We start from the raw sequence: 13,200 nt of genomic DNA on the forward strand, positions 1-13,200 counted from the left end.
ACAAAATTTGGCAGAAAAAGTTATGATCAAATCTGGCAGAAAATACCACTGAAATTGGCAAAAAATAATACCAGATTTGGCAAAAAAATTAATACCAAAATTGACCAAAAAATAAAAGATTTTTCCCTGTTGCAATCTATAAGACACTGCATTAGTTATACAACATGAGGACAGATGCATACAAATTACATAACAGACATTTACAATAACTATGGATAAGGAGAAATTTATTTTGATAATGATTTAAACACATAAAAATAAAGCACTATAATGCATAACGTGTTTTAATATGTAGTTATTTTCTACTGTGCATGGCAACAAGCAATAATTCAATAAATCTCCTCCCCCCCCCCCTCCAATACACACATCCATCCACCACCACTGTCACGACTGAATATGTTACTGGGTTTTAATAATGCTACTTACTGGACACAACAGGCTGGCTGTTTAGAAGACCATCCACAAGAAAATTGGAAGTAGGGTTGGAATTAAAAATAATACTGTTGTTGTTCTGCAATGTTGCTGGTGATGGTGTAGGATTTCCCACATCAAGGCCTCCTGAAAAACAGCTTGGCAATTAACTGCACAAAATCCATTAATGTACTACACTGTGAGTGTTTGCTTGCTAGTTAAGTACAATGACAGTTCATTAATATTGTTTATCCAATGTTGTTTGCCAAAATTATGCAACAGATACTATTAGATTATCTCATTTACTTTTGCTTCCTGAATTCGGTTTGAAACGGTTATCTTATGTGCATTTCTTCTAGACTACTGTAAAATACATGGCTTGATCACTTGCTTGTTCCCTGACATTATTGTTCAAAATTTTTCTAGACAGATGTGCGATACCTTCAAGTTTTCTTGAAAAGTGTGCCATACTGCTTTAAGAAATTTATGTCCAGGCACTGACCTTCAAATTCTCCAAATATGGAGAAAATTGAAGATGGCCACAGTCAGTAAGGTCCCCTTGTGAGATCCTGTTTCTTAATTACATGGTTAAAGTAATGCTCCACCTCACTTAAGAACAGCCCAGTCACTTACAAAATTCTTGATTTCATCGCTCTGAACAACACTTCATAGATTTTATCATAATGATATCAGTCAGATCCCACAAACAGTATACTATGATCTGAATAATAATATCTAACATTGATACATTTTTAAGGCATCACTGACAGAAAAAGAAAAAGTGCTTTAGTGAAACTATGAAAATCTAAGTCCAGATGACTGAATAGAGATTTTTAATTGCTGCCCTCCCAAATGCAGTGTCACAGACAGTTTGTGTATGTGGGCAAAGAACATAATGCTGGATGATTTGTCTTTGTTTGTAGTTTAACTGAGTCTGCCACAATATGGAGAAGTTAAATGAAGGCAGTGTTTCAATTGTGTCCCATACCAAGTACGAGTGCAGCGTTTCATTAACTATATTAGTCAATGTCTGCTTCTCAGATGATTCTATGTTTGTGTGATTTTAATAATTGGTGTATTTCTTTGTATAGCTCCCCACAACTAGTGAGGAATTAAAAAAATTACTGCCCATTCAGCTACCAGTTCTCAAGTAAAAATGTTGTACAAATAAGAAACAAAATGAAATGACTTCCAAATGCAAGACAGCACCCGAGTTATATAGTACTAGTACTAGTTGCAACATAATGGAGATCTTCTCCATCATTATATAATATATAATTATGGTGTCACTTCCTGTCCCCACAAAATGGGCCTGCTTCAAATTGTGAAAGAGCAGATTATCAGTTGGGCTATACTATGAACAAGCTGCATTTAGCTATCAGCTTTAAATAAGTGGTAATAGTAGTTCTAAAGGCGAAAAGAATTTAAACAGCAATCATATGTGGGATTCCAGCATTTATTAATAACTGACAGCAAGAAGCATCCAGTATCAAAACTCTGAAATTTGTAAGGTCATGGTAATTACTGAATCAATAGTGGTCATGAATGTTCACTTCACAAACATAATGAAGTTCATGACAAAATATGAAGCAGGCAATCTTAAATACGGACAGTAGTTTGGTGAAAATGGCAAATACAGTGACTAGAGAAAATATACATTTCACTATGCCAACTGTGTCTCTACAATGACCACTGAGTGACAAACTGTCACCAGCTGATTATCATGACATGTTAAATAGCAGTTATGAGGTTACATATAAATCTGATATTGTGCTATAACATCTTAACAATGGAGCTCACGATATATAACATTTGTGAAATATTTGGACATTCACACAGTATGTTTGATGTAACTGTGGCAGGTATTTTTTTCAAGATTTTAAATCACACAAAAACTTTTTAATTGACCATCAAATGCTTATGCTTCCATGACTTCAGTTTTCCCCCTGACTATTAAAAATATTAATAATTTACTTTCAAAAATGTGTCAGTATGATTTTGCAGATCACCATCGGCTCTTTTGTGATATGTGACATGCAAGGCTTACAATACTTCACATATGGTATCATTTGATCCTTCTCTAATTTCATTAGTTTCATTTGAAAATCCTGTCAATTGACAACCATAATGCGCTCTAGCTTACATCACCTATAGTTATTAATATCACCTTAGTGATGACGGTACACTGAACAGCTTTCAATGGCTGGTGCAAGAGTCTTCCCAGCAGAGTGATTACTTTTACATATTTAACTTGAAGAGAAGTTTATCATCTTGAACTCTTGAGTACAAAGTCCTTCCATTGGACATTCAATACTGTTCAGTGTACAGTTGCCTCCAAAGGAGTGTTGGCAGATAAAGGTGACATGAGGTCATTATAGCCATCAATAAGTAAAGTTTTGCAATTTAATGGCTAAAATACTGTTAATATACCTCAAAACACAAAGTCAACTAGTCAGATGTTACAAACTAGAAAAATAATGAACACCACATACCTAGCAAGTCCAGCAAATCCTGGTTGTTGTCAACAGTGGTAGTTTTTATTGTTTCTGTTGTAGGAACAGAGTTAACTATATCCCCTTCATTACTATCTGAACCTCCAAGCAAAACAAGAAGGGCATTCTGGAACCAAAAGTAATCTCTGTCACAATAGTATTTTATATCAAACATTGCACAAAAAACATTAACAAAACAAATTCACTATGAGAAAGACATTTTGGGCTCCCAAATTTGAGCATACAGCATGCCTAAATGACAAATTACTTTACTTGAAATAAAGAAACAGAAGTAAGATTTGCGGTAAAGAGCCCAGTTACAATGAAGTCATGAGAGATTGAGCATAAGCTCAGACAGGTTAGTATGGGAAAGGAATTTTTAGTATCCTTTCTAAGAAAACCATCTTGGCATTCATCCTCAGGAATTTATGGATGCCATGGGGAACCTAATTCTGCATTGTCAAATGGGGATTTAGAGTCCATGCTTTCAAAATGCCTCTCCTTGACTCAACCACTCCACTCAATTTGAAATAAATATTTAAAACCAATTTTTTACAGGTCAACTTTATGGTTTTATTATTTATTTGTTGTTTCAGTGAGGTTACAACAGTGTAAACTGCATGCACTGTATCACAATTAGAAAAGACATTATCAAACCCTGCATGCATATTTATTCTTCAGGGTAGCCTACTTTTCCATCATTATATACAAAATATGATTAATTACAACACTTGCAACATAAAACCCACTTACCACAAAAATAATGCAAATCACTAGAAAGAAGCTATTATTTCTGCATCTGATGTAAAACAAGATATTTACATTACTTGCAGGCAGCAACAATGGTCATTGACAGCCGTTAAAACTGGAACACCAGGGGGAGGGGGGGGGGGGATGCCAGATAATGAAATTTTATGTATTGTGCATATACACAATATCAGTAATAATATATCATCAAATTTGTAACTGATTTGGGGATAAACAGGCTGCAAAATTTAATACACCTGGTAGGGCATAGAGCTGAACTAAGCTCAGATGACAAATACAGATATACCGAGCGAGGTGGCGCAGTGGTTAGCACACTGGACTCGCATTCGGGAGGACGACGGTTCAATCCCGTCTCCAGGCCATCCTGATTTAGGTTTTCCGTGATTTCCCTAAATCGTTTCAGGCAAATGCCGGGATGGTTCCTTTGAAAGGGCACGGCCGATTTCCTTCCCAATCCTTCCCCAACCCGAGCTTGCGCTCCGTCTCTAATGACCTCGTTGTCGACGGGACGTTAAACACTAACCACCACCACCACCACCACCACCACCACAAATACAGATATGTCATTCCATGCTGTTACAGCTGCATGCCATAGGTAATCATGGGTAGTGGCTGTCAAGTGGTAGTGTGCCAGTCTCTCAGCAATCCATGACTAGGCATTTTCAATGGGTGAGTGATCTCGAAAATATGCTGATCAGGAAAACCAGTCAAACAGTCTTTGCATCAAGGTAGGTAAGAACAACTTTGGCAACATAGAGTGCTGCATTATCTTGCTGAAAGATAGATAATGTCATGGAGGCCTTGAATACGGGCACATTCAACAGTCTTAACACCTCATAAATGTGATGCTCACTGTCAAAAGTATCAATTAAGTGAACCAGAAACGATCGTGTTGTGAAGCCAATGGCATCCCACACCATTATACCCTAAGCCAGCCTCTTATGACGGTCATAACTGTAGCCTGATAACACATATACTGCTTTGCACCTCCATACACAGACATGTCTAACAAGATGCTTCACACAGAGATAGGATTTCTCTGGGAAAAAATTGGTGACACTCCTGTTTCAGAGTTGTCAAATGAGTGCATCTCTCTCTGCTGCTGCATAAGGTAATCTGCAACAATGGTTTCTGTGCTGACAATCCATGGTATCACTGCACAATCTACTTGTATACTTGCCTTGCAACAAACAAGCCTGTTTCCTGACTCAAGATACATGATATGGCTGTACTGTGGCAACTCCCTCTGTTTGCCTCCACTTGTAGCAGCAGACAATAGGCTGCACTGAATGAAAAAACCAGTAATCAGTGAAGAGAAAAGTCGGCCAAGGTACCACTGTATCTCCTCAGCACCCCTTGCTGGCCACCTCCGCTGGAGGTAGAGCACAGACTGCCACACTTTCGCAGATGCAATGCACATCAAACCATCACCCAGCAGCCTCTTCACCTACTTTGACAGGGCAACATCTAGTGCCCGTGCTCTTGGCAACTTGTGAAGTCATCTGCCACACTTCGCGGAGTATGCACTGACAGCAGGATTTTGCACCAAGTCAAGTTTCAGTGTTTTTTCGCACTGCCTTCCTGAGCTGCATTCCCTAGAGGAGCTGTAAACTATTCATAGTTCCCCTGTTCATAGACTCCGCGACTTGATAAAGAGGTAGTTGTTAGCTGTTAGAAATAATGTCTCCGAACCAGCTCATGTACATCTTTCAGCATGCCTCATCATTTATTATTGCCTAGGGAATCTTTGAATTTTTCCTTCATTACAATCATGCATGGTCTACATCTACATCTACATTTATACTCCGCAAGCCACCCAACAGTGTGTGGTAGAGGGCACTTTACGTGCCACTGTCATTACCTCCCTTTCCTGTTCCAGTCACACATGGTTCGCAGGAAGAAAGTCTGCCGGAAAGCCTCCGTGCGCGCTCGAATATCTCTACCTTTACATTCGTGATCTCCTCGGGAGGTATAAGTAGGGGGAAACAATATATTCGATACCTCATCCAGAAACGCACCCTCTCAAAACCTGGACAGCAAGCTACACCGCGATGCAGAGCACCTCTCTTGCAGAGTCTGCCACTTGAGTTTGCTAAACATCTCTGTAACGCTATCACGCTTACCAAATAATCCTGTGACGAAACACGCTGCTGTTCTTTGGATCTTTTCTATCTCCTCTGTCAACCCAGCCTGGTACAGATCCCACACTGATGAGCAATACTCAAGTATAGGTCGAACGAGTGTTTTGCAAGCCACCTCCTTTGTTGATGGACTACATTTTCTAAGGACTCTCCCAATGAATCTCAACCTGGCACCCACCTTATCAACAATTAATTTTATATGATCATTCCACTTCAAATTGTTCCACACGCATACTCCCAGATATTTTACAGAAGTAACTGCTACCAGTGTTTGTTCCGCTATCATATAATCATACAATAAAGGATCCTTCTTTCTATGTATTTGCAATACATTACATTTGTCTATGTTATGGGTTAGTTGCTACTCCCTGCACCAAGTGCCTATCCGCTGCAGATCTTCCTGCATTTCATTCGAATTTTCTAATGCTGCAACTTCTCTGTATACTACAGCATCTTCCGCAAAAAGCCGCATGGAACTTCTGCCACTATCGAGCAATGTCTGATATTTAGGTACATGACAAGAACTATCACATGAAACAAAAAGCTTCATATGGACATACACTCCATTCTGAATGGTTTCCAATATAGGATACATATAATGCACTTAGTTATTTATTTTCTGTATTATTCAATGTTTCACTAGGTTTACACAAGTACAACAGTTAGTAAACATTCAAACATGCATTTTACTAAGTATCAACAGAAAAGTTTGTAACTTTAACACATACACATCTAAGCAGTATAGTACATGTCACATTTCAGGACTTACAGTTCACAATAAATGTTCAAATATCCCACTGTCATCATAAATGCATTCGTGCACCCTAGGGAAAACATGTTGGGTTGCTTTCCTGAGAGCCTCAGCATATCCCCTAATGAGGGCAGCAGCACTGATGATGTGATCAAGCAGTTCATCTCACATATTCACTTTTCATATGTACACCTCTGACTTCACCTAGTCCCATAAACAAATATCTAATGGCATAAGATTTAACAATCTTCGTTGCCAGTTAATTGTACTACCATGACCAATCCAGAGATTAGGGTAAGACACATAAATGCATGCATGCCACTAAACAAAAAATAGATATACATTAAATGTATTCTACCTCAGAAACCCTTATGAATAGCGAATATGACCATATTAAGTTTTTTGCTTCAAATGAGTGTTCCCATCATATCGCTGAATACTGACCATCCCTCCTGTGACATCCAATATACACACTGACGAAAGGGGGCGGAGGGGCGACGAGGGGGGGGGGGGCGGAGGGGCGACGAGGGGGGGGGGGCGGAGGGGCGACCGGGGGGGAGGGGCGACGAGGGGGGGCGGAGGGGCGACGAGGGGGGGCGGAGGAGCGACGAGGGGGTGGCGGAGGAGCGACGGGGGGGCGGAGGAGTGAAGAGGGGGCGGAGGAGCGACGAGGGGGGGCGGAGGAGCGACGAGGGGGGGCGGAGGAGGGAAGAGGGGGGGCGGAGGATGGACGAGGGGGGCGGAGGATGGACGAGGGGGGCGGAGGAGGGACGAGGGGGGCAGAGGAGGGACGAGGGGGGGCGGAGGAAGACGAAGGGGGGCGGAGGAAGACGAAGGGGGGCGGAGGAGGGACGAGGGGGGGCGGAGGCGGGACGAGGGGGGCGGAGGCGGGACGAGGGGGGCGGAGGCGGGACGAGGGGGGCGGAGGCGGGACGAGGGGGGCGGAGGCGGGACGAGGGGGGCGGAGGCGGGACGAGGGGGCGGAGGAGGGACGAGGGGGGCGGAGGAGGGACGAGGGGGGCGGAGGAGGGACGAGGGGGGCGGAGGAGGGACGAGGGGGGCGGAGGAGGGACGAGGGGGGCAGAGGAGGGACGAGGGGGGGCGGAGGAGGGACGGGGGGGCAGAGGAGGGACGGGGGGGCAGAGGAGGGACGAGGGGGGCAGAGGAGCGACGAGGGGGGGCAGAGGAGCGACGAGGGGGGGCGGAGGAGCGACAGGGGGGCAGAGGAGCGACAGGGGGGCAGAGGAGCGACAGGGGGGCAGAGGAGCGACAGGGGGGCAGAGGAGCGACAGGGGGGCAGAGGAGCGACAGGGGGGCAGAGGAGCGACAGGGGGGCAGAGGAGCGACAGGGGGGCAGAGGAGCGACAGGGGGGCAGAGGAGCGACGAGGGGGGGCGGAGGAGCGACAGGGGGGGGCGGAGGAGCAACGAGGGGGGGGCGGAGGGGCAACGAGCAGTAAGCCTTTGTTTTTTTTGTGTTCACCCACGCAATATGACAAGACTTTAAATTTGTGTGTGTAATTATTTACACAAAACTATCCAAATTATGCCAAAATTAGATGCAACATATTCCAGTCCCTAGAGATATCTAATTAGAAACAAGAAGATGTGCATTTTTTATAAAATTGACAAATAGATATGTGTTAATTAGCATGTATTTGGCAAATTTTATACTTAAATGATATAGGTATTCAAACTGACGAGGGGGGGGGGCGGAGGGGCGATGAGGGGGGCGGAGGGGCGACGAGGGGGGCGGAGGGGCGACGAGGGACGACGTGTGGGGGGGGGTGGAGGGGCGACGAGTGGGGGGGGCGGAGGGGCGACGAGTGGGGGGGGGGAGGGGCGAGGAGTGGGGGGGCGGAGGGGCGACGAGTGGGGGGGCGGAGGAGCGACGAAGGGGGGGCGGAGGAGTGACGAGGGGGGGCGTAGGAGCGATGAGGGGGGGTGGAGGAGCGACGAGGGGGTGCGGAGGAGCGACGAGGGGGTGCGGAGGAGCGACGAGGGGGGGTGGAGGGGCAACGAGCAGTAAGCCTTTGTTTTTTTGTGTTCACCCACGCAATATGACAAGACTTTAAATTTGTGTGTGTAATTATTTACACAAAAAACTATCCAAATTATGCCAAAATTAGATGCAACATATTCCAGTCCCTAGAGATATCCAATTAGAAACAAGAAGATGTGCATTTTTTATAAAATTGACAAATAGATATGTGTTAATTAGTATGTATTTGGCAAATTTTATACTAAAATGATATAGGTATTCAAACTGAATGGGCATGGAGCGGGGGAAGGGCAGAACAAAACGAAATAAAACAGTAACCAAAGTGAGGCTCAAGTAGCGATTACCAGTTTCGAGTGCTACCAATTCCCTTTTGCATTTTACACTCCACACAAATGCTTGTAAGAATATTCACCTTTTTTTAGAATTTTGCTTTGGATGATGGGCATCAAATCCAGGCCAGGCCGCCACTCTCAATACGATAGTCAAAGTTACAGACACTCGGAAAACTTAGCTGCAGATTTTTCTCAAGAATTTGAAATCTCTTATCTAACTGCTTTGGGGGATTGATATTTGAGTTCTGAACATCACATACCACAAATATAAAACATTACAAAAGTCTGATTGCCTTGCTGTCTCCTTGTAAGGTGTCTCTTTAACTTATGGCTCAAAGAAGCCTCAACAATTAATGAGAACACTTATACAGTACATACATTTGATTACCTACTGAATTACTGTTAACAGTTCCTGGTTATAAGTACTGTTTATATTATATGGGGGGAGGGGGGCCTTGGCGGCTTACCGGATCTCCAGCTGGTGTAGTGGCAGGTGGCGTCATACCACCTTCCTCCATAAGATTTTCAGCTTCATCTGCCTCTCCATTTGCAACTACTCCTTGACCAGCAGCTGGGCGTGCAGTCTCCATAGGAGGCATACGTTCCAAAAGAGCTGGACGCAGATGTTCGAACTTCCGGAATAACTGTGTGAATTCCACACCTCGCTGCTGAAGTTCAACGTGGAGATGGCTCCCAAAAGATTCCACAATATGTCTGATCTTCCTGCAGGTGTAGAAGAAAAATCCTAATTATTCTAGTGTGACTCATAGATTTTTATCTGAAATATAACATATCAAACCAAAAAGTATACAACATCAACCAGTTTCTCTATAACCTTATTGGTTTTTAAACTTAGTCAGCATCTTAATTTGTTTAACAAAAAAATTGTAACTGAGTATGAAGATGCATCTCATGTAGATAAAAATGCCCAACATAAATAATTGCTGTGACAAAGCTGCAGAAATTACCCGTTTGCTCAGCGTGAGACTACTGAGACAATTGCCAATAATAAACCACTATGTTTAGTTAATAAAGTAATCAATTTTGTTACAAATAAAAAACAGTGTCCTACAATTTTGAAGTAGTCCTTTTACGCTTGGCTGAACATTCTCAGTAACATCCCCAAGGCTGGATAAGCTAAACTCACCACTGCCTTTTTCCTCTTGGACATGCTAGACTCTGAACATCACCATAGACCCTCTGCTGAGTCAGGAAGCAAACAGGTGGTGTCCATGACAAGTTGAAGATTCGGTCAGTCCAGGCTGAGTGCCTGGATAGTGTAACTAATAATTTACTGCCCAAGAAAGACGGTGCTCTAGGCTTGAATCAATGTGCAGCACAAAGTGTGAGCATTTTACCTACAACAATCACAGCGTATACTACACTTACAGGTAGAGGTCCCCAATAGTGGGATCGACTTTTTGAAACCATCTATACAGTTACACTATTGGCCATTAAAATTGCTACACCAAGAAGAAATGCAGATGATACACGGGTATTCATTGGACAAATGTATTATACTAGAACTGAAATGTGATTATATTTTCATGCAATTTGGGTGCATAGATCCTGAGAAATCAGTACCCAGAACAACCACCTCTGGCCGTAATAATGGCCTTGATACGCCTGGGCATTGAGTCACACAAAGCTTGGATGGCGTGTACAGGTACAGCTGCCCATGCAGCTTCAACATGGTATCACAGTTCATCAAGAGTAGTGATTGGCATATTTGTGACGAGCCAGTTGCTCAGCCACCATTGGCCAGATGTTTTCAATTGGTGAGAGATACGGAGAATGTGCTGGCCAGGGCAGCAATCGAACATTTTCTGTATCCAGAAAGGCCCGTACAAGACCTGCAACATGTGGTCATGCATTATCCTGCTAAAATGTAGGGTTTCGCAGGGATTGAATGAAGGGTAGAGCCACGAGTTGTAAGACATCTGAAATGTAACGTCCACTGTTCAAAGTGCCATCAATGTGAACAAGAGGTGACCGAGATGTGTAACCAATGGGACCCTATACCATCACGCTGAGTGATAGGCCAGTATGGCGATGACGAATACAAGCTTCCAATGTGCGTTCACTGCGATGTTGCCAAATACGGATGCGACCATCATGATGCTACAAAACAGAACCTGAATTCATCCGAAAAAATGATGTTTTGCCATTCGTGCACCCAGGTTCGTTGTTCAGTACACCATCGCAGGCGCTCCTGTCTGTGATGCAGCTTCAAGGGTAACCGCAGCCATGGTCTCCGAGCTGATAGTCCATGCTGCTGCAAATGCCGTCGAACTGTTCATGTAGATGGTTGTTGTCTTGCAAACGTGCCCATCTGTTGACTCAGGGATCAAGACGTGGCTGCACGATCAGTTACAGCCATGCGGATAAGATGCCTGTCATCTCGACTGCTAGTGATACGAGGCCGTTGGGATCCCATATGGCGTTCGTTATTACCCTCCTGAACCCACCGATTCCATATTCTGCTAACAGTCATTGGATCTCGATCAATGCAAGCAGCATGTCACGATACGATAAACCGCAATCGCGATAGGCTACAATCCAACCTTTATCAAAGTCGGAAACGTGATGGTATGCATTTCTCCTCCTTATATGAGGCATCACAACAACGTTTCACCAGGCAATGCCGGTCAACTGCTGTTTGTGTATGAGAAATCGTTTGGAAACTTTCCTCATGTCAGCACGTTGTAGGTGTCGCCACCGGTGCCAACCTTGTGTGAATGCTCTGAAAAGCTAATCATTCGCTTATCACAGCATCTTCTTCCTGTCGGTTAAATTTCCAGTCTGTAGCATGTCATCTTCGTGGTGTAGCAATTTTAATGGCCAGTAGTGTATGTAGATTAAGATCCCAGTTATCACACACTGCAGATGGGTCCTCTTTTGTGAGTAATTGATGAAAAAATTTCAGAATTTTGCAAATGCTCAATAGTGTAAATAATGTTGTATTACATTGACTGGCTGTGTAGTGTAATGGATAAGGTAAGGGTTCCACATGTAGGAGGTTATTGGTTTGAATTTTTTTTTATTAAAACTTTATATCGAAAAGATTTTGATCATTATTTTCATTCAAACTGAGTGATTTAAATGTATTTTTTTATTTACATTTCTTTTTCACATCATTTTGATCATAACATTAAATTCTTCCTTTGCTTTTCTTCCTATAATTCTTTTTCCAAGTGAAATCTTTGTTTGTGTGTTAATTAGTTAATTACTTTTATGTACCAATTGTGATATGATTTCTTTTGCTTTTATCATCTTATTTTTTCATCCAGGTTATTGCAATAATTATATCTATTTCTCGTTTGCTTGAATTTCATTTTACTTACAAACCCTCGATGTGACAAAGGATTCAAAATAAAAAATTACATGTAAACCAATTAATTGAAAAAAATCATAGTAATTTTGATGAACTAAAAATAAAAAAATTAATGCCCCTGCCAAGATTTGCAACTACATCCTTCTGTATGTGAAGCCCTTACCCTATCCATTACACCACCCATCCTGTATATGTAATATAACTTCTTTAACATTTCTGAACATCACGCAAAATTCTGAAATTTTTTCATAAATTACTTGCAAACGAGGGCTCGCCAGGGTGGATGGCTACAGGATGTGATACCTGGTATCTTAATCAACATAGCCGTATATTTGGTTTCAAAAAGTCGATCCCGTCATTGGCTGCCTCTCCTTGTTACAGTAAAATAATTAATTCTCAAGCTTCAAAGAGCTCCTGAAAGCTAAAAGAATCTCCAAAGGTCTTGCATCTGAATATAATTTCGTACTTCACCTAAATATTACTCCATTATTTTCCCTACATATATGAAAATGCTGCATAAGCTCTACGATTCAACTTCAACTTGAAAATTTCAAAGAAAGGAGCACATGTAGAAATACTGAGTTTATCCAACATTCAAAGAAGACTTTAGAAATGATGTAAACAATGAATAATCTGTAATTTGTCTTTTCTCAGATATTTGATGCAGTTTTGGGGTATCTTCTTTCTTCCCAACTAAACCATGTATAATATACATTGTAAAAAAAAAAAAAAAGGTAGCTTCCTGGCATATTAAAACTGTGTGCCAGGCCACGACTTGAATCTAGAACCTTGCCTTCTGTGGACATTCCTCTGAACAATTGCGGCATGACCCATAGCCCACCAACACAATTTAATTTCTGTGAGTACCTCTCTCTTGCTTCCCGAACTTCACAGAAGGTGATTGAAACCTGAAATTGATAGCAGTGATATTTTTGGGGAAAATCTGAGTGCGTACTGAAAGGCTAGGCAAA

At 42.4% G+C, this 13,200-nt stretch overlaps 1 protein-coding gene across 7 annotated transcripts in view; it reads right to left on the reverse strand.

The window, feature by feature from the left end:
- Positions 1-13,200, reverse strand: part of LOC126263777 (AP-1 complex subunit gamma-1) — a 200,149-nt gene that overhangs the window by 18,265 nt on the left and 168,684 nt on the right. For all 7 annotated transcript variants that reach the window (XM_049960942.1, XM_049960941.1, XM_049960946.1 and 4 more), the window contains 3 exons: positions 9,363-9,618; positions 2,904-3,030; positions 427-558 (listed from right to left, as the gene is read on the reverse strand). In XM_049960942.1, coding sequence (XP_049816899.1) covers positions 427-558; positions 2,904-3,030; positions 9,363-9,618 — 515 coding nt within the window. The remainder of the gene's footprint in view (positions 1-426; positions 559-2,903; positions 3,031-9,362; positions 9,619-13,200) is intronic.

The sequence above is a fragment of the Schistocerca nitens genome, chromosome 1 (assembly GCF_023898315.1).
Source record: "Schistocerca nitens isolate TAMUIC-IGC-003100 chromosome 1, iqSchNite1.1, whole genome shotgun sequence".
Lineage (NCBI taxonomy): Eukaryota > Metazoa > Arthropoda > Insecta > Orthoptera > Acrididae > Schistocerca > Schistocerca nitens.